Source organism: Uloborus diversus, chromosome 1 (assembly GCF_026930045.1).
Source record: "Uloborus diversus isolate 005 chromosome 1, Udiv.v.3.1, whole genome shotgun sequence".
Lineage (NCBI taxonomy): Eukaryota > Metazoa > Arthropoda > Arachnida > Araneae > Uloboridae > Uloborus > Uloborus diversus.
In genome coordinates this window covers 160762387-160790377 of record NC_072731.1, presented here as the reverse complement: position 1 = coordinate 160790377, position 27991 = coordinate 160762387, and the positions used below count along the sequence as shown (strand labels likewise).

General features: G+C 33.5%; 1 protein-coding gene across 1 annotated transcript in view; it reads right to left on the bottom strand.

Moving 5' to 3' along the window:
* The window catches only part of LOC129216614 (serine/threonine-protein kinase SMG1-like), a 248709-nt gene that overhangs the window by 146164 nt on the left and 74554 nt on the right, over positions 1-27991 (bottom strand). Inside the window, exons 27-34 of the mRNA XM_054850834.1 lie at positions 27358-27494; positions 19736-19930; positions 19520-19616; positions 18471-18606; positions 17822-18086; positions 17612-17740; positions 16932-17113; positions 13890-14043 (exon numbers count right to left, since the gene is read on the bottom strand). Coding sequence (XP_054706809.1) covers positions 13890-14043; positions 16932-17113; positions 17612-17740; positions 17822-18086; positions 18471-18606; positions 19520-19616; positions 19736-19930; positions 27358-27494 — 1295 coding nt within the window. The remainder of the gene's footprint in view (positions 1-13889; positions 14044-16931; positions 17114-17611; positions 17741-17821; positions 18087-18470; positions 18607-19519; positions 19617-19735; positions 19931-27357; positions 27495-27991) is intronic.

Genomic DNA, 27991 nt, shown 5'->3' with positions numbered 1-27991 from the left:
GCAAAAGTTTTCAGAATAATGGAACGGGACTATCGAAACATTACGAAACTTAACTCCTGCAATTGGGCAACATGGTCGAAAAATATGAAAATGGTACTGATAGAAAGAGATTATTGGGAATTAACCCAAACAAAATTAGAAGAAGGTATTTCGGCAGAAATAAAGAAACGGAGGGGCCAAGCAGTGGCGATTATTTACCTCAACATAGAGGATGAGTTAAAACAACTAATTGATGATTTAGACGATCCATATGCAGTATGGACGTCATTAAAGTTGAATTTTGAACCTCCGTCCATAGCCCGTGTTGCCGGATTGTGGGAGGAGTTTTTTCTAGTAGAATTAATGAAAAAGAAACTATTGGAATGTTCGCGGCTCGATTGAAGTGTTTGCTCCGACAGTTGGAGGAGAATGGCTATAAAATGGATGAGAAATTAAAGGGATTTCAACTAATACGTAGTTTAGATCAAAATTTCAGGTGAATAGTACAAAATATTTATAGATGGGATGAAAGTAAATTTAACTTTTCAAATGTTTTGGATGAACTTTTGGCAGAAGAGGGGAGATTAAAATTTTTAGGAAATGAAAATTTTGGAAATAGTAGTTCAGGTGTTAATGCTTTTTCTGTTCAAAATAAACACCAGACTGGGCGGAAAGTTGAAAATGTAAATAAATTTGAAACGAGAGTTTGCTTCACATGTGGCAAAAAGGGGCATATTTCGGCTCGGTGTTGGAGCAGAAAACCAAATAATCAAAATAAAGGTAATCGTAATTTTTTCAAACAAGGTAATCCCCCTAAGGCTGGAATGTTTTGCACCATCAGTAAAGTATCAGGAGTACAGGCCAACAACACAAATTTGAAGGAGGAAATACCAGTATTTTTACTGGATACAGGTGCCACGGCACATTTCTGTAAAGATAGGGACCTATTTTGTGAATTGAGGCCTGTTAAAAATACAAAAATGGAGGTAGCTGTGGGCAATGTAAATAGTCAAGTCGAGGGGGTAGGGAAAATTGTTTTCGAAATTAAAACAGATGGTAAGCTAGTAACCATCACATTGAATGAGGTCTATTATGCTCCAACACTTAGACGAAATTTGCTTTCCGGATCCAGGATAGACAGTCTTGGTTTTTCTTTAAGGTGGTATCCTGGTAAAATATGTATTTTTAACAATGATGGTATCAAACTTTTTTCTGCATTTTTAATTGATAAATTGTATTTTGTAAAACCCATCTCATTTTTAAGTAATCAAAGTAGTGACTCACCACCAAATGTAAATGTAACCGAGGTCAAGTGATTAGACCTGGAGTTGTGGCATGAACGGTTTTGCCATATTAATTATGACAGTATCTTGGAAACTGAAAAGAAGAACTGTGTCAAAAGACTTAATATAAAAGGTAGAAACCGGCCAGATTGTGAGCCTTGTATTATTGCAAAGAAAAGAAGGTGTTCATTTAAGCCCACTCCAGGGATAAGGTCTAGAAGACAACTTGAGCTTCTTTTCATGGATCTAGCAGGGCCATTTCCGGTGGAGTCACTAGGGGGGAAAAGATATATTTTTTCCATAATTGATGATTTCTCAAGGAAGTCCACTATTTACTTTCTAAAGTCAAAAGATGAAGCTTTTGGATATTTCCTTAGATACCAGAGGCATGTAGAGAGAGCCCTCAACAAGAAAATTTTGGTCATAAGGTCTGATAATGGGGGGGGAATTTACAAATTCTAATTTTGAGACCCACTTAATTAAAAAAGGCATCAGCATAGAGAGAACCAACCCTTATACTCCCAAACAGAACGGGGTAGTAGAAAGATACAATTTGACCTTGATGAATGGGGTTAGGGCGATGCTGAAAGACTCTGGACTAAAGGAAGAATTTTGGGCGGAAGCCGCCTTATGCTTTAATTATGTCAGGAATAGAACAGTCCTAAAAGAAAGGGGGAAAACCCCATTTGAGCTGTTCTGGGGAAACAAGCCTTCAGTAAGGCATTTCCGGAGGTTTGGATGTATTGCCTACAGAGGCATGCCAAAACAAAATCTAAAGAAATTTGACTCAAGAAGTAAGAAGGGCATAATGATGGGCTACGCAACCCAAGCAAAAGGGTACAGAATTTGGGACCCAGAGCTAAAGAAAATTTTTGAAACTATCAATGTGGACTTCAGGGAAAATTTAATTTGGGGGAAATCAAACTTGAATGGGAATGTAGACAATGATGATGATTATTCTTTTATTAAACCTATTAGTGAAGTTCTCTTAGATAAAGAGATAGATGAAAGAAAGGCTCCCACCCCTTGTGAGGAAATTGAATGGGTAAGGGATGCAGTAAAAAGAAAGACAGGGGACCGTACTGATATCTACTACTATGAAAAAGGAAATAAAACTAGGTTGAGGTCACCCAATGATGTAGAAAAATATTGTAAGAAGAATAACATTGTTTACAATCCTGAACTATTTGATTTCAAAAGTAAAAATGTACCTTATAATCCTTTGTTTGATATTTTTAATTCCCCTAATGAACAAATGGAACCCGAGCCAGAGGCAAATTTGTCAGAAGTGCTAATTTCCCAAAACTATAATCATTGCTTGAAAACCCCAGAAGTAAAACATTGGCAAGAAGCCATGTCAGAAGAAATGAAAGTGATTCAAGAAAGGGGGGTGTGGCAGTTAGTTCCCCAGGTTCAATCCATTTCAAATCACCCAGTCGGTGTTGCTCAACATTTTTAATTTTCCCCGATTCTTTTATCATGGATTACCTATGGGTAGACATTAACAAAACTGCAATTGAAAAAAATTTACTAGCCATATTTTTTATTTGGCAGCCATTTTTAAAATGGCAATTTGGCAAAATTGACAAAAAACAGAGTTTGCGGAAAACTGTATTGCCAATTCATTTTTAAAGATATCAAAATAATTTAAAAGCCAGTGTGTTAAGCATAAAATGACCTTTAAATAGACCATATTTTTATTTTCCTATCATGCAGGAAAGTCAGTTAAACTCTTTCTCTAAAAAATCGGAAAAAAGTTAACAATCACTAATTTTTGAGACTGTAAATTTTTAGGAAGGAAAATAGACTCAGCAATATTATTTTATTTCTGTGTTTGAGTACTCATAGTACTACCAACAGCATAAGTTTTAGTCTTTAGAATGAACTAGTTTTTTTTCTACGGCTTTTCAAAAATGGCCAAAAACACGTTAATGCCAATTTTCGTAGGTCAATATCTGAAAAGGGACTGAATGAAAAAAAGTGAAAATTTTATAAAATGTTCTTAATACTAATAAGAATGTCTCACAAAAAAATTATGACTGATATTCAACTACGTTTTGAGTTATAGAGCTGTGAATTTCAATAAAAATGCTACCGTTTTAAATACACTCGTGCAATGCTAAAGTAACAACTATAGGCTTAAAATTATTTAAACTGGCAAAGTTAGTTGATGCTTAAGTCAATAAATTATTATTTAGAGTTTTAAAAATAATTTACTTAGTTTATATTTAAATGCAGCTCAAGTTATAATATATAATACTGCCAAAAACATTTGTTAATATAAACAACAACAACTCGCCCATAAAGCATCTTAAGCTAATATTCACCACAGCAGCTGGGAAGAAAAATTTTAATTCTGTGAAGTGTTGTGTGGTTTTCTTCTCTTTCTTTTTTTTTTTTTAATCTATCTTTAAATGCAGGTAATGATCTAAACAAGAGCCTTGTAATAGATGATCTGATTTTAGTAGAATCCACCATCAACACTGATTTCTTTCATATTATCTAACTTATCCAATTAAATATTCTTGAGTAATTCTAGCATTTTAAAAAGTTTATATTTCTTTTAATAAAAATCGTTCTATCATGAAAACATAATAATGACATGGGATAAAATTATTTATATACTCTAGTTTAAATTAAATTTTCTTGCTTTTACTGGTATATCAAAGAACAGATGAAAAAGAAAGAAAGAAATAATGGCTATTTTTGCCATGGAAGAATTCGAAAGATACTGTTGTCAAAAGCATGGATTTTTCATTTTCTTCTCTCTTTTTTTTGGTTATTTACTTGTTCAGTAAATCTGACTCAAGCATTCATTTGCCAATCTTTGTTTTTCTTATTTATTTTTTATGGTTTTTGGGGTTTAAATCTATTGGTGTAAGAGAGGCAAAAAAAAAAAAAAAGTAGTCTGCAACTGCTTGTACAGTCAAGATCTTTTCTGGTGCTCACAAGTCTAGACTCCAAGGTGACATGCTTTGGTATGGATGAGGTTCAGTTGGTGATAGTTATTTGACTAGTGAACATGTCCTGCTTTAGAGTGTAGTTTTGGAATTGTATTTTTCTGTTTGCATTATTGTGCTTTTTTAAATCCACCTAATATTAGCTTTCAAGAATTTAATTGATTGTTTAAGTATTCGGTATGAGTTCTTTTGTGGGTGAACTAATAAGTGAACAGTGTCATAAACAACACTACAACAAAGAAGTACCTAAAGAGTTGATCAAGGTATGTGACTTGCCATCTGAAGAACAATGTTTGCTAAAATCAAGAATTTCAAATGAAATTACTAATATTTGTCATTACCACAGAGATAAATATTTACACAAGTACAACCACATTTTTGGGAAAAAATACTGTGACCCATTTGGTAGCCACAAAAAGCCAATCAAAAACGGTTTGCGTAAAATACTAATTGAACACCTTTCCAAAAGTAAAAATATGAACATTGAACTAATTCCTGGACAAGCTCTATGTTCAAATTGCGCATCAAAAATTTTTGTAGAAAAACGGCCCGAAGATGAAAAAAATAATGCTGAGGATGATCCTGACTTTCTTCCTGGCCCTTTTGAATTAGTAGAGGAGAATCCGTTGTATCAATTGGAATCCATTTGTGAAACTTTGGAATTGTCTCCTTTATGTAAAATAACAAAGCTTAACACAGAACAACGACTGTCAGCTTTGCAAAGAAAAACTGATAAAATTACAAGCACAGTCAAGCGAAAATTGGATGAATCTTTCCATAATGACTTAGAAACACAGAGTTTAAATGAAACAGATACTTCAATTAGTGAGTACTACGCACTCATTACTAAACTAAAAGAAAAATTCAAAGTGTCTAGTAAAGATGATAAAATTAAGATAATTAGTCTACTGCCAAGCTCATGGTCAAAGAAAAAAATAGTTGAGGACTTAGGTGCATCTGAATACATGGTAAAGTTAACTAGGCAGCTAGTAAAGGATCAAGGTATTTTGCCACATCTTTCAAAAAGACAGGGCAACCGAATAAGTGAAGCTATTATTAACTGTGTTAAAGAGTTTTACGAAGATGACGAAAATAGTCGCTTATGCCCTGGTAAAAAGGAATATGTTTCAACTATGATTGACAATGTCAAGGTGCAAAAACAGAAAAGGTTAATTCTTCTCTCACTCAACGAACTCTACAGCATATATAAACAGAAATATCCAAATCACAAAATTGGTCGCTCTATGTTTTGCGCTTTCCGACCAAAGTGGTGCGTTCTTCCGGGTTCATCAGGAACTCATAGTGTATGTGTTTGCAAACATCACCAAAATACAAAGCTTATGATAGAAGGAGCAAAGCTTAATTTAAATTATAAAGACCTCATAGCTTTCATGGTATGTGATATTGAAAATGAAAAATGTATGCTTGACACCTGTTCAAAATGTCCTGGACCAGATACCCTGCTTGATCTCTTACAAAATCAAATTGACAATCTGCCTGATGAAGTTGCTTTCAAACAATGGGTGCAAACCGATAGAGCTGAGCTCATAACACAAGTAATGTCCAGTGAAGAGTTTCTGCATTCTCTTATTGATAAGCTTACTCTTTTAAAATCCCATCATTTTATATCAAAAGTTCAAGCTAAACATTTCAGGGAAACTAAAGAAAACTTGGAAGATAACCACTGTTTAGTGATTGGTGATTTTGCAGAAAACTTCACATTCACAGTGCAGGACGAAATACAAAGTTTTCATTGGACTAATACACAAGCAAGTCTTCATCCGTTTGTAATATACTACAAAAAGGAAGGAACGGTGAGTTGCAAATCTATTTGTGTTATTAGCGACCACCTCGATCATAATACAACTGCTGTGTACACATTTCAACAGCACCTCATCAGGGAAATCAAGAAAATTATACCAAATATTGAAATGGTTGTGTACTTCAGCGATGGCGCAAGCAGCCAATACAAAAATAAGAAAAACTTTGTGAATGTCTGCCAACACAAAAACGATTATGGTGTGCAAGCCGAGTGGAATTTCTTTGCCTCATCACATGGGAAGAACTCTTGTGATGGGATTGGCGGAACAACAAAGCGAGAAGTAACACGAGCATCCCTCCAAAGACCTTATACAGATCAAATCCTGACTCCACAAGACATGTTTAAATACTGTCGGAACAACATTACTGGAATCAAATATGTATATGTTTCTTCAGCTGAAATTGAGCGAATGGAAACAACACTGACCGAGAGATTTGAATGTTGTTTAACAGTGAAAGGTACAAGAGGCTATCACAGATATGTTCCCTTAAGTAACAATGAAATAAGGTGCTTTGTTACTTCCACAGGCTCGAGATTTGATGATCATCAGACTTCAATATTATTTACAAATGTGTCGTCTTTCACAAATAATGACTTTAGTGGCTGTATATACGATGAGAAGTGGTAGCTTGGAAAAGTTGAAGACAAAAGTGAAGGTAACAATGATATTTTGGTGCATTTCTTTCATCCTTCTGGACCAAAAACTGCCTTTCAACTGTCAAAAAAATGATACTGCTTGGGTACCCGCAAAAAAAATAGTACGTAAAGTTACTTCAGAGCTCACAACAATGTCTGGAAGAACACACAACATAACTGATAAACTGTGCAATGAGACATCATATTTGTTTAACTCTTTAAACAAAATTACAGCTGCCAAGTAGTTACAAGTTTTACATAAAGATATATAGAAAAACATTAGTGTGTTATAGTTTGTGACAGTGTAGTATATAAAACATATGAGCAAGTTCAAGCATTTTACCGGTAGTACTACTACTACAGTCCTGTATTTTTAAAAGAAATGAACAATGTGTTGATACTTTATTGACTTAAGCATCAACAAACTTTGCCAGTTTAAATAATTTTAAGCCTATAGTTGTTATTTTAGCATTGCACGAGTGTATTTAAAAAGGTAGCGTTTTTATTGAAATTCACAACTCTATAACTCAAAACGTAGTTGAATATCAGTCATAATTTTTTTGTGAGATATTCTTATTAGTATTAAGAACATTTTATAAAATTTTCACTTTTTTTCATTCAGTCCCTTTTCAGATATTGACCTACGAAAATTGGCATTAACGTGTTTTTGGACATTTTTGAAAAGCCGTAGAAAAAAAACTAGTTCATTCTAAAGACTAAACTTTATGCTGTTGGTAGTACTATGAGTACTCAAACACAGAAATAAAATAATATTGCTGAGTCTCTTTTCCTTCCTAAAAATTTACGCTCTCAAAAATTAGTGATTGTTAACTTTTTTTCGAATTTTTAGAGGAAGAATTTAACTGACTTTCCTGCATGATAGGAAAATAAAAATATGGTCTATTTAAAGGACATTTTATGCTTAACACACTGGTTTTTAAATTATTTTAATATCTTTAAAAATGAATTGGCAATACAATTTTCCGCAAACTCTTGTTTTTTGTCAAATTTGCCAAATTGCCATTTTAAAAATGGCTGCCAAATAAAAAATATAGCTAGTAAATTTTTTTCAATTGCAGTTTTGTTAATGTCTACCTATAGGTAATCAATGATAAAAGAATCAGGAAAATCAAAAATGTTGAGCAACAAATTTTACTCTTTTTGGGTGATTTCAAATGGATTGACCCCCCAGCCAGTTGGTAAACCAGTACTTGGTAATAAGTGGGTCTATGACTTGAAGAGGAATGCTAAAGGGGAAATTGCCTGGTTTAAAAGCAGATTGGTTGCGATGGGAAATAGACAGGTGGCAGGAGAATCGTATTCTCAGGTTTTCTCCCCAGTTATCAATTTCTCCCTGATCAGAATGTTTTTCTCAATTGTGGTGATATTCCTGGGTTGGAGCCATTTCCAATTAGACGTAAAAAACGCATATCTTTATGCTGATTTGCATGAAGAAATCTATATGCGACAACCACAGGGTTTTGTAATCCCGGGAAAAGAAGACTGGGTATGCCGTCTAAAGAAATCGCTATATGGTCTCCATCAATCGGGGAGAAATTGGTACCTGGAAATTGATAGGGTTCTCCAAGGTCTAAATTTTATGAAATTTAAATGTAGTAACTGTTTATACAAGAAATAGAAATGTGTTTTTATTGATGTATGTAGATGATATAATAATTTTTGGAAAAAATGAAATTATAATTAAGGAAACAATTCAGGATGTATCAAAACATTACGATATTAAAGAATTAGGGAGAACTAAAAAATTATTGGGGGTAGAATTTGAAGAAATAAATGGGGGAATTTTTATACACCAAAATTCTTACATTAAGACAGTTTGTGAAAATTTTAAAAAGTATCAATACCCATACTCGACCCTCCCAATAGCGAAAGGTACAATTTTGTCTTTAGGTGATTGTCCAAAAACGGACCAAGAAATAAAAGAAATGGAGAAAGTACCTTATCGCAATTTATTGGGATGTTTGTCCTATATAGCAGGGAAAACTAGACCGGATATTGCCTATACAGTTAATCTATTATCTCAATTTCAAGCAAATCCGGGTAAAAAACATTGGCAGTGTTTATTAAGACTTTTAGGTTATTTAAAATATACAAATTATTATAAATTAAGTCTATCTGCAATAAATGAAATTAAAATCAATGGCTTTTCTGACTCAGACTATGCTGCAAATAGGGACGATAGGATTTCGATGGGGGGAATTATTATTTACATTGACAAAGTACCTATTATCTGGCGAACATTTAAACAAAAGTGTGTTTCATTGTCCACCATGGAAGCTGAGTATATCTCTTTGACTGAAGCAGCAAAAGAGGTGGTGTGGTTAAAAAGAATTTTAGAAGAAACATCACATTTTGAAATAGCTGGATATAAATTTAACGGGTCTGTAATTAATTGTGACAATATAGCTGCAATAGAATTTTCAAATTCCCCTATAGAAAATTCCAGAACAAAGCATATTGATGTCAGGTATCATTCTTTGAGAAACTTAGTAGAGGAGAATACATTTGAATTAAAATATGTGAAAAGCGCAGAAAATCCTGCGGATACGTTTACCAAGCCTCTGACTCGGGGTACATTGAAAAAAATGTGCAAACTCATTTTTGGTAATTATGAAAATGATATAAGTTTAATATTCAAATGTGTAAATTTTTCAATGTTTCTCAAAAGTGTTTAAAAATTTTTTAAATTGTTGTTTGAAATATGTTAGTTTTCATGTCGTTTTGAAGTGTATCGTGCTGCGTGACCGAGAAGGGGGGAATTTGTTGGCATAAATATTATTTTATTTTTATTCTCGGTCCACAGCCGATAATTTAAAGAAAATAATTTAAAGTTAAGTGTACCTACTTTAAGCTCAGTCTGGTAAAAGTAGAACTTGTCAATTAGTTGGTGCTAACACTTCAAACGACAATTCCACCACGCCATAATTAATGGCGACTGTTTACTGAAACCATTGAAGATTGCATGTCCCGATGTGTCGATTCAGAAAAAGTTGAGTTGTCACCCGATTGATTCGAATTAATTCCACTTGTCGACCGCACGTGCTATGGAGAGGAGTACGAATATTCGCGGCAGTGGAATAAACAAATGAGTGATGATTGAAGTAGAAGTTAGTGTGGTGACGTCATCGAGGCATGGAATCTCATTGGCTGATAAAACATATATATTGAGGCGAGTGGCAGCACTCTGGGCGAGCAGCAGGCTCTCTTCTCTCAACGATCCCCAGTTGTTGTTTTGATCGTGAAGCCCAGTCCGGCTCACGTGTGGGGGGGGTTTTCCCCGCGATGCTAGCGGGGGGTTTTTTGTGGTATGTGAAACTAAATCTTCCAAGTCCTGGAATTAGTGAGTCCAGGTGAAGAAACACTTGTGTTGTGTCCGGCCAATTAATATTGCCGGGGAAGTGAGTTCCTATGTGTCTACCTGAGATGTTCACCGATCTACGAACTGTCTAATGTTGCCTTTCCATTACGGACATTCCTGAAGTGTGATCCGGGCGACCTTTTGTGTGTCTTCAAGTTGATCCTTCGGACCGGCCAGCGACTACATCGACATTTTGGTGACATTTTACCTTTATTTACTGGAACCACTTTTGTTATGATATTTTGGGGGTGTTATTTTATGGGGATGTTATAAAAATTCTAGTCATATTTAATAAATGTATTTTTCTGAAATATGTTTTTTTTTTCTCTTGTCTCCAACTTGACATTACACGGCCAGTTAATGTTGGCTTAGTTTAAATATCTTAACTTTTGGATTTTAAACTTAACTTTAATTATGCCAACAGTATCAGCTTCGTTATTGACTACTAAATATTGATTTCATTTGAATGTTATTACATCCCTTTAAGCATCACTGACAGTCAAACTTCATACACCAAACTAGTCTAGTCATCGTTATGTTAGTGCATCAAATAACCACTCCGCATCTTTCATTTATTATTTTTTTTTCATTCTCAATATTAAAGTTGATGAAATACAATGGTACCTTGGTGGCACTTTTATCTAAAGTTTGTGATGATGGGAAAAAAAGAAAATTTCCGGTTTAAAAAAAAAACGAAGATTCTCGATGACTAACTACAAAATGTCGACGGTAGCACGACAATAAGTATGAGTGAATCTTCCATGCGTACAATTAAAAGTCAAAACAAAAAGATATTCGTAAGAGTGGAGAACTTGGTTTCAATATTGAAGCTTGCAGAGCAGTCTAGCAAAGTAAATATTATGAAAATGGAAGCTGCTCTTGTAATGTGTATTAATAAAGAGGTCAGGAAGAGGAGATGTTGCCACAAATTGAAACGTTATGAAAGAAAAGGCGAAGCGCGAAGCAACCGTATTTAAAAATGTACTAGATAGGAATAACGATCTGATCATGGAGCATAAATCATTACCATCTTCATTTTTTAATTCTTAAATAGTGTTACTGTATCTTACTGCACAGTACTGTTATACTGCATCGCTTTAGTATTACTACATACTGCGCGTACCGTGTTGTTTTAACCTCTGTGTGTCTTTCCCTCCTATTGGTCATTTTATTTTGTACATCTTAAAGTACTTCATGTTGAATAAAACTTTTTTATTTTTTAAATACAGTAAATGTTCAGTTCTGTATGCAAAAAAAATGCAGTATATAGTTGAGGAATGCTTTAGAGCAGTTTAAGGGGTGTTTATAAGTGTCTAAAAGAATTTGGTATGCTTTGAAAAATTTGTATGGATATATATATTTCTCCACAACGCGAAATTTCGACTTACGCGAGGAGTCTTGGAACGCATTCCTCGCGTAAGTTGCGACTCGACTGTCGGAAAAAGTTACTTACAACAGAAAAGAAATCAATCGCTATTAATGATGCAAAAAAGATGGCGCATTACGAAATATAGATGAAACAAGTATGAGAAATACGCAAAATGACATTTCTTAACCAAAATAAATAATCGCTAGATATTTAAGAAATGCTTAAAACGACGAGGGAGGGTTAGGGGTGGTCACCCTCTGATTTTGGAGTGACTCACACTTTGCGGTCTTAACCTCGGCCTCATTTTTTTAGTACAGAACCGCTACCACCAACGCCTCGGAAAAGTTTTTGAATCTACTGCAGCAATTCCGAAGAAAAAATTCAAAAATCTCCTTGATTTCCGAATTATGTCACCATTCAAAACGTCTTTAATCAATTTCTTACATTAATGCTCTGAATTCTTTCTAAACAATAGATAAAAGTTTGAAAAAAAAATCTCTAATTTTATGAATGGTGTTAGTTTTAAGCAACTCAGAAGTACAACTAGAGTTTGATTTCAGAAATTGAGGGAGTGGGAGGAGGGGCACGCAAGTGTTCTCGGAAATTCAAAATATAGTCGTAAAAATAGAGTTCAAAATAATCATAAACATTGAGCAGAAAAACCCTTTCAAAACCCTCACTAGAGTTTGTTTTGACGTGCAGTGGCAGGTTTAAAATATAGCAAATGCTGCAATTGCGCGAGAGGCCCCATAACCTTAGGGGCACCGTAGGAGTTACAAAAATGCTTATGATAAATGTTTTACAACTTCTGTGATAGAGAAATAGGGCCCCAAAATGTATTTCGACGGGCCTCAAACTTGTAACTCCGCCGAAGCGATACAGAAAGACTGCATTACTGTGATTCATATTACAAGTATCGAAAAATATAAAATTACCGTCGGTTCAACGGGAATCTAATAAAATGACACAAAAACCGGTATCGCCATCTCAAATTTGTTTCCATGGTCTCAAATTTGGCAATATACGTACGCACACCCCGCATGCGAAAATTTATCCGTCTACAAATTACCATTTTTGAGTTATGAATTACAAGAGATACATACGTACATCCTGCTGCAAGAAACAACGCAAAAATTAACTTGTTTGGTACCTGAATGCAGTATTGAAAACTCTTTCAGGGGTGATTAAAATAGAAATTCATACTGAAATTTAAGTAAACAATTTTATATGAGAACAATAACTCCCTTTTCTTAGTATTAAAAAGTAAAACAGCAAAGGTCCATTTTTTTCGAAAACATCGGCCTATTCCATCGGCTTTTCGATGTTTTTTAAGGCCGATGGGCCGATGTTTTCTCCAAGTTAACATCGGCCGCCGATGCCGATGGCTAAATTGTTGAACCATCGGCGCCGATGCATCGGTCGAGTCCTACTCATTAGTAGATAGAATGCAAAGTTGGATGTATAGAGCTTGAAATAACTTTTCTAAAGCGAAAAGGTAATATGCTTAAACAATCTATTTTTCCTGAAAATTTGACAAAATGTGTTAAGCTGCACACATTCAGTTGGGTTAAGCGGAACTTTAAGAATTACATTAAACGAATTGTTTGCATTTGACTTTTTAGGTTTTGAAAACATATGACAGGCTTTCTTTTCTTTTTTATAAGTACACTGATACTTACATTTTCTTCCCTCTTTTTTTAAAATTAATTCAATTGATAAACATCTTAATTTTATTATTGACCAGGACCAGAAGTAAATAAGTTGATTTTTTTTTTTGCTTGTCATCCTTTTTTTTTTTTAATTTTTTATTTGTTCTAATTTTAGCTTCATTATGCTACTTTTAAAAAAAATGTCAGTTTTATTAAAAAATATGTTTCTTACAACTGTATTGGAGAATAAGTAACTGATCGAAAGCATCACAAGTTCATTAAAGTTGTGTACATTTTTTTTTACAAATATCCTAGTGGAATTTAAAACATGTTATTTTGTGTTCACATTATTATAATCTAATAAAGGAAATTAGAAATAGAGTTTATTTTTTAGAAACATAATGTAGAAAACTAAAATCCATAAATAAATTCCTGATCTAATGAAGTGTCTATGTATTTTTACAGTGGGATCAAGTATCCCCCATGAAGGGATCATGTATCCCTTGTTGTGGGGATACATGATCTTTTTATGAAATTATTGAAAAACATTATTTTACCAAAACTATCTGTTTAATTTCAACTAAAAAAATACTGTCAGATAGAGGAAAAAAAATGATAGTTTGCAGCAGAGAAAAAAATTGAAAACTAAAGTGGGGAAAGTCAAGTATCCCCAGTCTCTCCTATTCCCCCCCCCCCTAGGTTTTATTTAAAAACTGTTTCTCCGTCAGGTTAGAGGACGATTTTAAATTTCCACTGAAAATCCCATTTCTAAGAGGTTAAAAATAATAAGACATAAAAAAAAAGATACTTACTTTGCTACATTTACGATTTTCCGACCCCATCCATAACACCATGACGCAAAATTGCACCATGATTTTGCAAGAGATGGACATTGATTTATGCTGAGTTGAAGCAACTGACCCAGGAGGAAATCAGAATCATTCACAACTTTTTCTTGCTGAAGATCTATAAAGTTTTATTTTCCATTATTTGTTGAAAAAAAGAATAAAATTTAACTATTAAACTTTATGCTATAATGAATGCAATACATAATGATATGTCATTTACATGATCTAGCTTTTAGTGCATATTGTTTACTACTGTTTTTAAAGGCACTTTATAAGCATTTACCTTTTAAGAATTTTTTAAAGGAAAAGTCACCCTTTTACTTCAACTAACATTTGCTCCAAATTTTCAACAAAATGTGCTAACTCATCTTCTACATCGCTTCTTAAGTAAAATAAGGGGAAAATAACAGTACACTACTGTCTGACCACGGATTGTATGGAAAGACAAACATCAGTTTTACAGCTGGAAATGGACGAATCTATTATTTTTTGCCGATGTCAGCTGTTGTAGAAGCAGAATCTCAATCAAATCAGCGGAATACGAGCGTCAAATTTTTACTTTTCCCCCTTATTCACATAGATTCGTCTTATTTGAACATTTGAAAATTCTATGCAATCCGTGGTTGGACAGTAGTTATCAATTAGTTTAAATAATTTCAAATACAAAATAAATTGCTTTAGAAAATGATAAGCAAACTGTTATCAAATTGTAAACAAGCAGTAAAAATGTAACCAAATTGTAAACATGGAGTAAACATTCATCATGAATTTATTAGAAACATTGAAGTGATAAAATGACACTTGAAACAAGGCAAATCTAAGCAATATTTTAATTGGCAGTTTTATATGCCTTTTCATGCTAAAATACAGCCTGTTTATTTTATAGCACTTATCAGCAACAACTTTTTTTCAGACACAAGCTTACCCATCACTTTATTTAACCTTCCTCCTCTCAAAGCAGCTAATTATTTACACAATTAATATTGATTCTTAGCAATTTTGCTAAGTAAAAAAAAATGAGAACTTTATTATGAGTTTATATTATAAGCTAAATATTTATGTTGGTTTGATCATTAAAAATAAAAAATAATAATAATAATAATAAACAATATATCTTGCTTAATTACAGACCCAATAAAATTATATGTTACTCCAGCTACACTGAAAACATTTTAAGCCACTTTCATATTGTTTCCTCAATGCAACAGCAGAAAATCAGCAAATGTCTCTGTTGCTCTAAGGCAACAAAATGCTTTTCAAATAGAAGTGTTGATCACCTTGAGGAGACATAAAATACACCGCCAGCTCAGTGATTCCATCTAAAATTGCAGTTTTGTGCTCATTAGCACTCATCAGCCCGGAATAGGAAGAGACTGAGCTGGAGGTGGAAAGCCTCTTAAGGGACCCAAGATAGCCAAAAAAACTGGTAGCTAATGTAAAATTAGCACTGACCAGACGAGTGACTGAAACAATAGTTTGGTTTAACTCGAAGATTGAAGGCAAAGCATGGTTTTTCTAGTAAATTACCGCCCTATAGCCAGGGTTAAAGCAGAAATACATAAAATACACCGCCAGCTCAGCCATTCCATTTCCATCGGAGGACTGCAGTTTCATGCTCATTAGCATTTATCAGCCCAGAATAGGAAGTGACTGAGTTGGCCATGCATTGCCTTCAATCTTCGAGTTGAACAGAATCATTGTTTTGGTCACTCGTCTGGTCAGTGCTAATTTTAACAGTGCTGTAATTAGTTACCAGTTCATTTGGCTGTCTTGGCTCCCTTAAGAGGTTTTCCACCTCTAACTCAGTCACTTCCTATTCCAGGCTGATGAGTGCTAATGAGCAAGAAACTGCAGTCCTAGGATGGAATGACTGAGCTGGCAGTGTATTTTAGGTATTTCTGCTTCAGCCCTGGCTATAGGGCAGTAACTTACTGAATAAACTTGATGAGATTTAAGATTTAAAAAAAAATTATAGACTGTAGGTTATCTGACCAGTAACAAAACACTTAAGCACAATTTCCTTTTCAGAAATTTTTAACATTCATAAAAACTGGAACATGACATTAATAACTTTGGAACATGACATTAAAAACCTTTGGAACATGACATTAAAAACTTTTTAAGGATATGAGTAATTATTAAAGAAAAAAATTAGAACTGGGAGAATTTTCATGGTTCTGTTTCAGGTTTTTTATGACTTTTAAAGAAAAGTGCATAAGGGCTCTTAACAGTTAGTGATAGTTTTAAGTACTTTTTGGAAAAATCTGTAGAACAATAAATTACCAGCTACTCAGACAAACAGACAACTTTAAAAGAATCTCAAAACTTAAAGCTGTTATAAAGAAGTCATATTAGGTCATAGACCTCAACTCAAGTTTTTTTCATGGTTTGTCCACAGAATTGAAAGTCATTTTCAAAGACTCATCAAGGATAAAATGAGTTTTTTCAAAGACTAGTTAGGACAATTTGAAAGTGCTTACTGTTCTTTAATAACAAAATAATTAATGTTACTTAGGATACAATTTGGCTTTGATATTTTTCTTTTTTCTTTCACTTCAAAGTTTGCTATATACTAAGTACAATGAAAAGTCTTATGCTTATAGTCAAAAGTAAGAGACAGAAGAGAAATCTCTTCAATTAGAGTGGTATTAGAGAACACTGGAGCTGAAGTGACACCAATGTCCCAATGTTCTTTTTTACTGATGAGAATTTTGGTTTAACATTTGATTCTAAATGCTCTTACTTTTGCAGGGTGAGCGAAACTTTTGGAGAGAAGCGAAACTTTTGGTCATATACCGAATGTAAAATTTGACATGTTTAGGTATTAGGAAGAATGTCAATAGAAATATTAGAGGAAATTAAAAAAAAAAAAAAAAAAAAACAGATAAAAATAAAATTCACTCGACAATAGTTTTATACATACAGTAATATTGCTCTGACACTTCCAATAACTTTTTCAACTTAAAATGAAATAAAAGAATAATAAAAAATAAAAATAATCTTTACCACAGTAGACATTTTTGTTCAGTTCGCTCATTCCAGTAGTCTGCTTAAGCTCATTTACAGTATTGTACAACAACTTTGATGTGTGACTTTCTTGAGATGAAGACAGATCAAAGTTATCTTGTAAATGATTGCTTAAATTTTTCGAATCTTGTAACATATATTTCACTAAATTCAGCATAGACCTGCAAAAATAAAAGTTAATATAACTTAAGTACTGTAAAATTCATCAATTACAGCAACACATTAATTCACCATACATGCACAGTGACATGAAGATATTTGTTGAAACATTCAATGACTACAAAGGGTGGAAATATCACAGAAAGCAACGTAGATCATGCGAAGCAAAGAAATGTAAGTTGACTGATAAAAGCTTTGAGCTTTATCACATCCCAGCCAAGAGCTACTATTACCATTTCTTGCCACAAAACAGATAACAGTTTCACTTATTTCTACAAGTTATCACCAAATGTTTATAACGGGCTGTTGCTTCACCCCATTGCTTCAAGATATTTCAACTGATTTAACAAAATAATTAGTTCAATAAAAGAATTTTCTCAGTTGGGTGTTATTATGGCTTATCACAAAAAAATAATGAAAAATTCTGCAACCTCTATGCTAATACATTTTATTCTATTCTAACACATAATACTTTTTTGAAAAAAAGAGAAGATATTTACCTAGAATTTAATTCACTAAGATGACTACATACAGAATTTGGTAGATGGTTGTTTGGATCTTGAAGATGCCTTGCAGTAGTTGATATGCTATTAAGAAGTACTTCAGTACAGCTATCAGTATCACCAAAGCTGAAGTTTGGGAAAAGAGATATTTTGTAACTTGCTTTAAAAATATATTTCAAGATAATGAAAAATATAAAACATACATACCAGCGAAGTAACTTGGCTCCTTCTCTCTGAACTTTTAAAAGCTTCTCATTGGGGTTCTGAGGATAAATATTTCTAAGATTTTTTAGTAAGGTGCTCATCTCCAATATTTCATCTTTCACTGACGTAGTTACATTAAAAAGGCCACAGTACTGAGATGATTTTGAAAGACAATCTAATGCTTTTAAAACCAAATTGTTGGATGTTTTCAAATTCTGTTGCTTTCTTGATAATCTGGCAGTACTCATTAAAAGATCAAAATAACCATCTGTAAACATTTTTAATTTCAACATTAAGCTTTGTGATCTCAAATTGTTGTTATGAAACATGATAACAATAGTTTGTTACATACTTGAAGAATGTTTAAGAATTATGCATTTATTAAAGAAATATATGCCAAACAAATCAAACAAATTGGTCACATACATCAGCAAAACAAACTCCACCCAAGTAAGAAAGGCACCTAATAACTTTTTCTTATAAGATTTTTCTCATTTAAGAATCATTTACTAAATTTAAAATATAATTATAAATATAACAGATTTTGCTAAGTAAGAACAAATAATAGAGAAGTATCAATAAAGAAATAATACTAAACTTTTGGCATAGAAGACAAAAAGCACAAAAAGGGAAATAAAATTAAAATATTCACCTTGAAATTTTTCAACAGATTTTACAGAATTGAGATGCAAAAATGCATTTTCCCAAGACAACAGAAAACTTAAAGTAGAACTGTAACAATCAGAAGGGTCCAGTTTGACATTGTCTCTAAATAAAATTGATGATGCCTAGGAAAAAAAATCAATAAAAATACAAGAGAAAAGGCACATCAAGTTTATTAATAAATTGTGAATATCTCTATGCAATAATTTATACTAAAAATATATTTAAAAATCCTCTTTTCTTCCATGTGAGAAATTTAAATAGTTTAACAGGCCTAACTTCATTTTTTCAAAAATGATATCTACTTCTATATCTCAAGCTTTTTGTGTTAAAGGAAAATAACGACTTGTTCTTTAGTGAGTTTTTGTTGTAAGCTGTTATTTCGTTCAGGTACTAATTACTGTTCTTTTGTGTACATTTTATTCAAATGCAGTTTATTAAAATACTCTTAGTTCAAAAATATGTGATGTAGTTTTGATAAAATTTGCAACCACATTTAATTGCAACGTACTGTATTACTGTCATTAAAATTACATTCCATGAAAAACAAATCACCTGATATCCCTGTATTACAAAGATGACGATAATAAAAATAATACTAATAATAAAAATGTTCATGACGATGATAAGTATAAAGTGGTGCTGAAAATAATAATGATTATGATAACAATGATGATCATAATAATAATGCTTGGCAATAGTAATAATTATAGTGATGATAATGATGCCAATACTTAGGCTTGCCAGATTTCTGAAATGTTCAACCGGGATGTCGGAATGTAAATTATTTCCTTCAAAGTTATATTTTAACAAAATACATCTTTTCATTAAAATTGAATTTAGACTTTCATAAATTTTATTTTGTTTACATTAATCAAATTAAACGTGAAGCAAAACTCACCTGTGAATCTTAAAAAATCTTACTTCTTATATGCAAGTACATAAAAACTACGATTTATAGAACAAAATATCACCAAACATGACACAAACCTTTTCTGGGGATTGAAAGGATGAAGCTAATATGAAAAGTCCAACTACTTTTCCATCAGCATGAGGGGGCCAGTTAAATGTTGAAAGTTTCATAAGTTTAAAAATCTCATCTTTTGCTTCATTTATCTTGTCTGGAATCAATTTTCTGTTAAATTTGCAAAAAAGTAAAACATTTTAATTAAATGGCAATAAAACCATTTCATTTTTTCCCATAAGACAATTTTAATAAAAATAGAATTGATGAAAATTTAAAATAACACTTACAAATAATCTGGTGCCTTACAATGTCTATCATACTCAAGAGCTGCAGACATAAGAAGACTTTGAGCTTTGTTGAACTGCTCTGTTATTGTCCATGAAAATGAGTTTTGTGGTTCACTGTTTAATTTTAAATCATCAACGACAGAAAATTCTTCTTTGCCACAGCCGAAAGTCTTTTCTTCAAATGATGACAAGCAACTAAAACAAAAAATATTTCATAAAATTTTAATTTACATGCAAAAATACTGTAAAAATTAATTATTCTGTTAAAATTCCATAAACATTATTAATGGGTTTATTCTCCCTTTTATTACTTTTCATTTTTCTATAGTTTTTCACTAATGAAAATCATTAAAAACTACATTTCAGAGAAGAGGGGATTGCCAAAGCGTTGAGAGGTAGGACTTCTGCCTGTTGGTCCGCGGCATTTTATTTCCCTCCTACCACCAAAAGGAAAACCTATGGAGACATTCCCCTGTCCACCACCTGGGGACGCGCTCTCTAGGGGTTACAGGCTCCCCCGAAAGCTCCATCGGACCAGACGGAGCGCAGGAATGCAACGGTACTCCTGATGGGAAAATCGCCTCAAACTCCACATGCGAACTCGTTGTAGTGTTCCCGCTAGGCCGTTTTTGAAGAGCGCAGCGCCCTGCCCTTTTCCATATCAGCAGAATGCGCCCTGCCCTTCTTTTAGATCGCGAAATGCGCCCTGCCCTTTTCAAAAAACCCTTTTTGCCCCCCAGCGATCGTCTGCAAAAACGCCCATGTCTTATCCTTGTTCCCAGAATTTCACCTTGAAAACGGCCCCATAAACAAAAGGGGAAGCAAATACCTAGGGGAAGAAGGGATGAGATTCTCAGAATTCAAAGAGGCTTATCAGTAGGAAACAAAGGCTTCTACTGAGGGCTGGTTTTTGAAAGGTTGTGGGAAGGAGTGGGGTCTTCTGGGAAGGGAGAGATCTTTGCTTCATTCCTTCCCATCCTAGATCTTCTGAGAATCAACAATGAGAGAGGGAAAAGGACAATTTCCTAACATTTCAGCCCCTTGTGTCTGTTTTTCGTCTGCACGTGGAAATTAGGCTTAGCTAATTATGGCGCATTGCTAGTGATTGTGTAGCGATATTTTCACATCTATTTCTGGAAAGTTAACTTTCTGATTGTTTCCTAAGAAGAACATAGTACAAAGCTTACTGGGCTAAAATGCAAGGGTATTTTTTTAATATCTCAGATTTTTAACCCCCCCCCCCCCCCAAAAAAAAAAAACGTTTGAAATGGAAACATCGCATTGACAGGACGTTCATTCAATTCTTTCCTTTTTGCTAAGTATTTTTATTATCTTTGTATATGTGTGTGTGTGTGTGTGTGTGTGTGATTCATATAACAGATTATTTAAAACACTTATTGACATAATAAAAAGCATATTTTTGACTTATTTGTGCTTTTTTCTAACTGAAATAATCTTGCAGTTTCTTTTTCATTCATAAATATTATACAATTGATTTTTAAAAAAATCACAAAATTAAAATTGCAAAATATTAAATTTTCCCAAAAATGGTCTGAGATAAAAATCTTAGCTTGGCCCAAGCTGTTTATGCATTGCTTTTAGAAGCGCATACATCTGCGAACACATTTGTGTTATGAATTTGAACAACTCCAAGACTAGGAAATAGAACTCAAAATAAAATCTTTTTAGTTTTGCAACTTGCTACCACTGCATTTTTGAAGCACTGCACAGAGTATTTTAAGTTAATTATTCTATTTGAAGAGTAATATATTTAAAAAAGGAGAATTTACACTCATCACAATTTTGATGTCTACTAAAATACTTAATGGCACAATACACATTACTAGGCAGTTTCTCTGGTAGGAAGGGGAGGTCAGTTATTAAATACTATTCTTCTTAAATTGAAATTCAAAAGGTTTTGAAATGCCTAGAATTTTTTTTTACTCTTATATATAGTTAAAATTATGGCCTGAAAAGTGTTGGAAAACACCCAAAGCCAAGTTTCAGCATTAGCTAAATGTTCCTATAGAGTGTGGAAAATGTGCTTAGCTTAGTTGGCATTTGTGTGTGGGGGGGGGGGGGGGAGGTGAGCTAACCCTATTCTGAACACAAGTGCGCTTTCAGGATGATATCATATTTAATACTAAATAGAGACGTACCGAGTAGCACTTTGGCCGAGTAGCCGAGTACTCGGCCTTTCACGACTCGGCCGAGTTACCAAGTACCAATTATGTTTTAAGAAGAACCACCGACACACATGTGATGAATTTTGAACTTATTGGAATAGTAGTGTAAACCTCCTTGTCCATATAATAGTTTTTAAAACTAAATTCCTGCTGAAATTTAATTATGCATTATATAAACAATTTTGTTTGTCAAAAATTTTACCAAAAAATGATTTTTAAAATTAAAAATAAATAAATAAAAGGTATGATTAATCAAGTTGGAATTAAAACAAATTGCAGTAAAATCCCTCTAATGTGGACACTAACAGGACAAATTTTTTTGTCCCCAGGACAGGGGTTTAATAATGTTATTTGCATTGGAACTGGGGAATTAAAAATTGTCCGCATAAGAGGGGTGTCCGTTAGGAGGGGTTTCATTGTATACCAATCATATATAGTTCTAGTCCGCCAAACATAAATTTTTTTTAAAAGCAGATAAAACAAATGTGCAGGAACACTGCAGACACGTGTTTCTGCCCCCCCCCCTCGTTACAAGGAATGTCTTTTTCAGTGCATAAAATGTGAGCTAATGAATGGAAAAAGATCCGACTTTTGTCGGATGCCTTTAAATCCACGAGCTTCCATTTTGTGCATAGAAAAAGGATTTCCTTGTATCGCCAAAACACGTGTCTGCAGTGTTCCTGCACAGTGCTTTAAACGTTGTTTTATTTCCTTTAATTTTCTAAGCAAAGGTATTTTTATATTTTTTATAACTAATTTTTGTTTGTAGCAAATATCCATTTTTAATATAAAAATTCCATATTTTCTATACTTGCCTTTCTTTTGCATAATTTTTAATAAACAAGTTTTATTAACTTTGGAGACATTAAAATAAAGATTTATTCCATTGAAGCATTACAAACTTCATTATTCTCAAAATTTAAATTTGACTTATAAATTTTAACTGTAAATTATTGCAGAAAATATAATGTTTGCTCTTTTTTTTAATATAAATTTTAGTATCTGTCTTGGACAATATTCAATTTTTTGCAACTACTCGGTATTGGCCATGTATCTGATCAGAATTTGGCCGAGTACCGAGTACTCGGCAAATTGGCCGAGTATGCCGAGTACCGAGTAGTTACCGAGTACTCGGTACGTCTCTAATACTAAAGTCAGTGGTGATGGCGATCAAGGGGGGGGGGGGAGAGGAGGTCATGACGCAGACTAGATTATTTGAATTTTTGCAAGGTGTTTTAAGTGTTATTTCTCCTCTTATTTTTTGCGGGGGAGGGGGGCGCTCAGTACTTTTTGAGTGGTGCATCATTGGTCTTGGATGGGGGGGGGGACACCGCATTGAAATAGTGCCCTTTTTTAAAAAAGTGTCCCTTTCAAAGGCCAGCACCCTGCCTTTTTTTTTCTAGAGTGAACACTAGCCATCAAAAGCGCTCTGGAGATTTATCTTTCTAGGGAGGACCAGAGTTCCAGAGCCGTGTCCAAGGGGAGGGCTTTAGGGGTTAAACCCCTCCCTTAGTGGAAATATAATAAAAACCAAAGAAATGTATAACTTTGACTTAAAATTAACTTTAATGTTGAAGTTTGTTTATGATATTTAAAAAAACAAAACATTCTCATTGAAGTTTCCCAGCATTTTTTTTTTTCCTTTTTCTAGTTTGTCTGAAAATAATAAAATCTTCTTCAAAACGCTACTCTTACGAACCCCCCCCCTTCCCCCATGCCAATAGCATTACAGAGCATTTCAAACTTTGGTTTCCAGATCTTCAGTTTCGCAAAATTTCCAGAAAAAGCCCCCGAACAACATCGCTTATTCTATCAACATTGCTTAAAATTGCGTCGTCGAAACTCAGGTTTGGTTTTGTTTCAGTTTTAAAAGGGCCGTAATTTTACCAAATATGGTCGTACAACTGCGTTTTTGAGACTGCAGTTTCAGAAAAAATGCGAGCAAGAGTCCTCGAATCGCCTTCCTTTAATATCATCAAAAATTAGGTTCTTCAAACAAAACTAACTAAAAATTTAAGTAGAATAACCTCTGAACCCCTCCTCCTAATATCTTAGAATACTGCTTAAAGTTTCAGAACTTTTTAGGAAAATCCAGGGGTTAGCATCAGAATCCCCTCCTCGTAAAAATCTTCAAAGTTAATCTGCAATTGCGTTTTTGAAACTTCAATTTCAAAAATTTGAAAGGGAGATTAAAAATAAATTTTAATCTATTTTTCAAGAAAAAAAAAACGATTAGGGAGAGTCTCTGAGCCGCATTCCTTGCCATAACGTCAATAAATATGGCCTATTATCGCGTTCCACGCCTTTAATTTCTACAAATTTCCGCTGAGCCAAAGACCGTCTAAAATTCCGTTTTCAGTACTAAAAATTTCAAAATTTTCCGGGGGAGGAACCCTGGCACCCTTATCAGATTAGATTATTTTTCAACATGTCTCCCTTAAAAATTATTTTCTAGTTGCAGCACTGTTTTGCACTCAGTTTTAAATTATTATTTAAGTAAGTATATATTTTTTAACTATACAAGTTTGATCCGGATAAACATGAGCCGAATAAAAACTAGGCATGTCTACTCTACTATATATAAAATATACAATAATAGAACTGGTAATATCACTTGAAAACACATCTTCTGAGATTTTGGACCCCCCGCCCCCCCACTTCCCACACACACCGCTATGCCCCTCATTGTAGCCATTAAACAGAAATTAATTATTTGAGTCACTGTTATTTTTTTCTGACAGTGCAGGTAAGAACGAAAAAACATTGAAACCAAAACCCCTCCCTTTATGAAATTTTGGACACGGGCCTGCCAGAGACATCATCACTTTCTCTGATTGCAGATCAGCATTGCAGGCGATCCAGAAGGGCAGATGTCAACTTAGCCATCAGATCATTGAGCTCACAAATAAAATCATTGCTGGCCAAAAATTCTGCATTTTACAATGGATACCGGCTCATGTAAATATTTTTGGTAACAAGAAGGCCGATGAGCTCGCAAAGGCATCCCATAATTCTCCTCAGCCATCCGACTCCCTAACCCTCGTTGATGCCAACGCTGTTGCTGGCCAAAAACTAATCGGTCAACAAGCGAAAAGAAACTCCATTCCAGATTTGAATTGTGACAGTGTCATATCGACTACTGTAACCAGACTTAGGACAAATCACCTAAAGGGGATGAGGATTTCTCCGGACGGACAGCGTAGTTACACCAACTTTTGTCCTCATTGCCCAGATGACATCCCACTGTCTCATAAACACATCTTCAGCTATCCAGCAATCTAGGCCAAACTTTTTAACATTGGCTTAGAAGACCCAGAGGACCTACTTTATACAGATAAGGCTGCCGAAGTTGCAAAGGCTATCTACGACAGCTTCGGAGCCATATAAATGCACATTGTCATAGACATGACATCATCATTAAAAACTACAAGTGATTTTCAAATAAAACTCAATCCATGATACCTTAAACATAATTCTTAATATTTTCGCACAAACTTTGGGCTTTTATGATCTGGTTATCTTGTTGGCAATAGTCTTCACATAATTGATTTCAACACAATTAAAAATTCAGTAAATAACAGAAAGTGCAGAGCATGGGAACTCGTACGGAAAACATTCATGTAGGATATCCTAAGAGGATTGCAGAAATGCAAGAATCATGTAAAGGAAAAACTAAATTATAATTGAGGTGCTTTTCAGATTGAAATCTGAATTGGCAAAGTACATGTTCAATATAATGTTTCTGAAAAATTAATATTCACTTAAAATACTTCAGACCTTGTTTAAAAGTTCATTAATAATACAGCATTAAAATTAATTTTAAACGAGCTGATGTGTGCATCACATGACTTCCTTTTACTCCAATTTGATGTCACTTCCCCATTACTGGCAATTTTGATGTGATTCAATAGTTTACTCTCTAAATATCACCAACAGTGGCCAAAATGAAACAGATTTTAAAAAAAGAAAATGCCAAATTTGTCACCAAGTTGGTGACAAAACTTGGCGACCCAAAAAACTGACGATATATCGCCAAATGTATACCAAATTATAACACCATTTGAGTTTACATCAAAATTAACAATGATTTCCCCCAAAACAGGGGCAAAAGACCCCTTTAGAAATGCCCGAATGCAACCAAAAGGGGAGGCGCATAACTAGACTCCACTAGGAGTCTGCATACCAAATTTCAACTTTCTAGGACATACCGTTTTTGAGTTATGCGAGATACATACAGACATACACACATACGGACGTCACGAGAAAATTCGTTGTAATTAACTCAGGAATCCTCAAAATGGATATTTCGCGTGTCTATACGTTCTTAAGCACTTATCCTCGAGTCGAAAAAAACTCAACATTCATTCGGGGGTGAGTAAAATGGAGATTAAGGTTGATTTTTGAGTGAAAATTTTTTTGCGAAGAAAATATTTCCTTTTTTGTAAAAGGAAGTAAAAATGTACAATGAAGATGCCATCAAATTCAGTAGCCATTTTGAGCAAAGTACACATGTAATTAATTAAAGCTTATTTTCTACGCATCAATAATTTATTTCTGGAGTTTAATGGTACAAAAAAAGAGAACAATGAAATCACTTTTTTTATAGAAAAATTCATTAAAATAGCTCTTAATTTTTTCTTTTTTGAAAACTATTTATACGTTTTGCAAACTGGCAAAATTTATAAGTCATCAACTCCTGAAAAAAAAATTTTTTTGCCATGGCGAAATTTAGTCAAATGCTGTGTAAGTTGTTTGACAAATAAAGTGCAATTGTGCAGCAAAAATAAAACAATACTTAGTGAGAAGAACAACATAATCATAAAAGGAAAAAAACATGGTGCATATGCAGAAAAATAGCTATTTAGGGGAAAATGAAGCATTTGGAAGCAGTGTGGTACAGTGGCACAGCATTTGCACTCTTGCAGTTTGGATAGCAAATAAATTAAACTTTTACACAAACAGGAATATTAATACAAGATGAAATATTTTTATTTAAAAGAATCATGAATTTTGGAACCAGATAGTCAGATAAATAAATAATCAAAGAGAAGGGTCATACAAAAACACTGTATTAGTGTAATAAAGGGCAAACAAATAATGTCCTGAAACTAAAACGTCAACAGTAAACCAATCAAGTGGGGGGGGGGGGTAATTGATTGATAACAAATTGCACCTGGGCTCAATAGGGCCAGATGGACATTAAAAATAGAACATTGTTTGCAGTTAACTTATTGGGGTGCAATGTGTCTTGGAAGTTTATTCTTTTAAGACAGAAGAGCCTGTATTAAACCAGAAAAAATTGTCTATTTCAAGGTTCATGCAAAAAAAAGAAAAATCAGACTTTGTTATTGCTTTAGGTAATCAAGGTTCTGTTATAATCATATTTTATGCCAAATATTTAAGGGGAAGAAATTGAATTGGATACATTTTACACACCTCAAGTAAGAAAGATTGTTGTTGCTCCAAGGGCTATGCACATTTACTCCATTTTGGTTAAATTTGACTTTATCTAGAAATTCTGCCCACCTAGCAGCTTCTGGCCAACTTCCCAAATTGATATAACATTCAATCACCTAAAAATAGAAAAATATTACAAAATTAATCAATATAAACTTGTTTGTAAAATTAAAAATTATAGAGATTATCATATTACCTAGAAAGTTTCTTTAAATAATGTGAGAGCAATTTGTTTTCTAGAATCAATATATCTGCCATATATTTATGACTAATACTAAGAACATAAATACCCTCACTGTTCTAAATACCACTAAAATAGAATAGGAATCATAATTAAAAAGTCATTAATGTTATACTTTATATTGAAATATGGAAATCCCCATAAATCATATACTCTTTTTTTTTTTTCATTCATCTAACACAAAGGTAGTGAATGTAAAACCCACGAGTTGCATATGGCCCATATTCCACCTCCATATTATTATTGTTTCTGCAAATACTTGACTCAAAAATCAGACTTTGTACAGTTTGGTTATTGAGAGCAGCTCTCCTTCATTAAGTTTTATTTTAATAATTTTTCTAAACTTAACATGTTTCCAGAAGAGTAAACAGC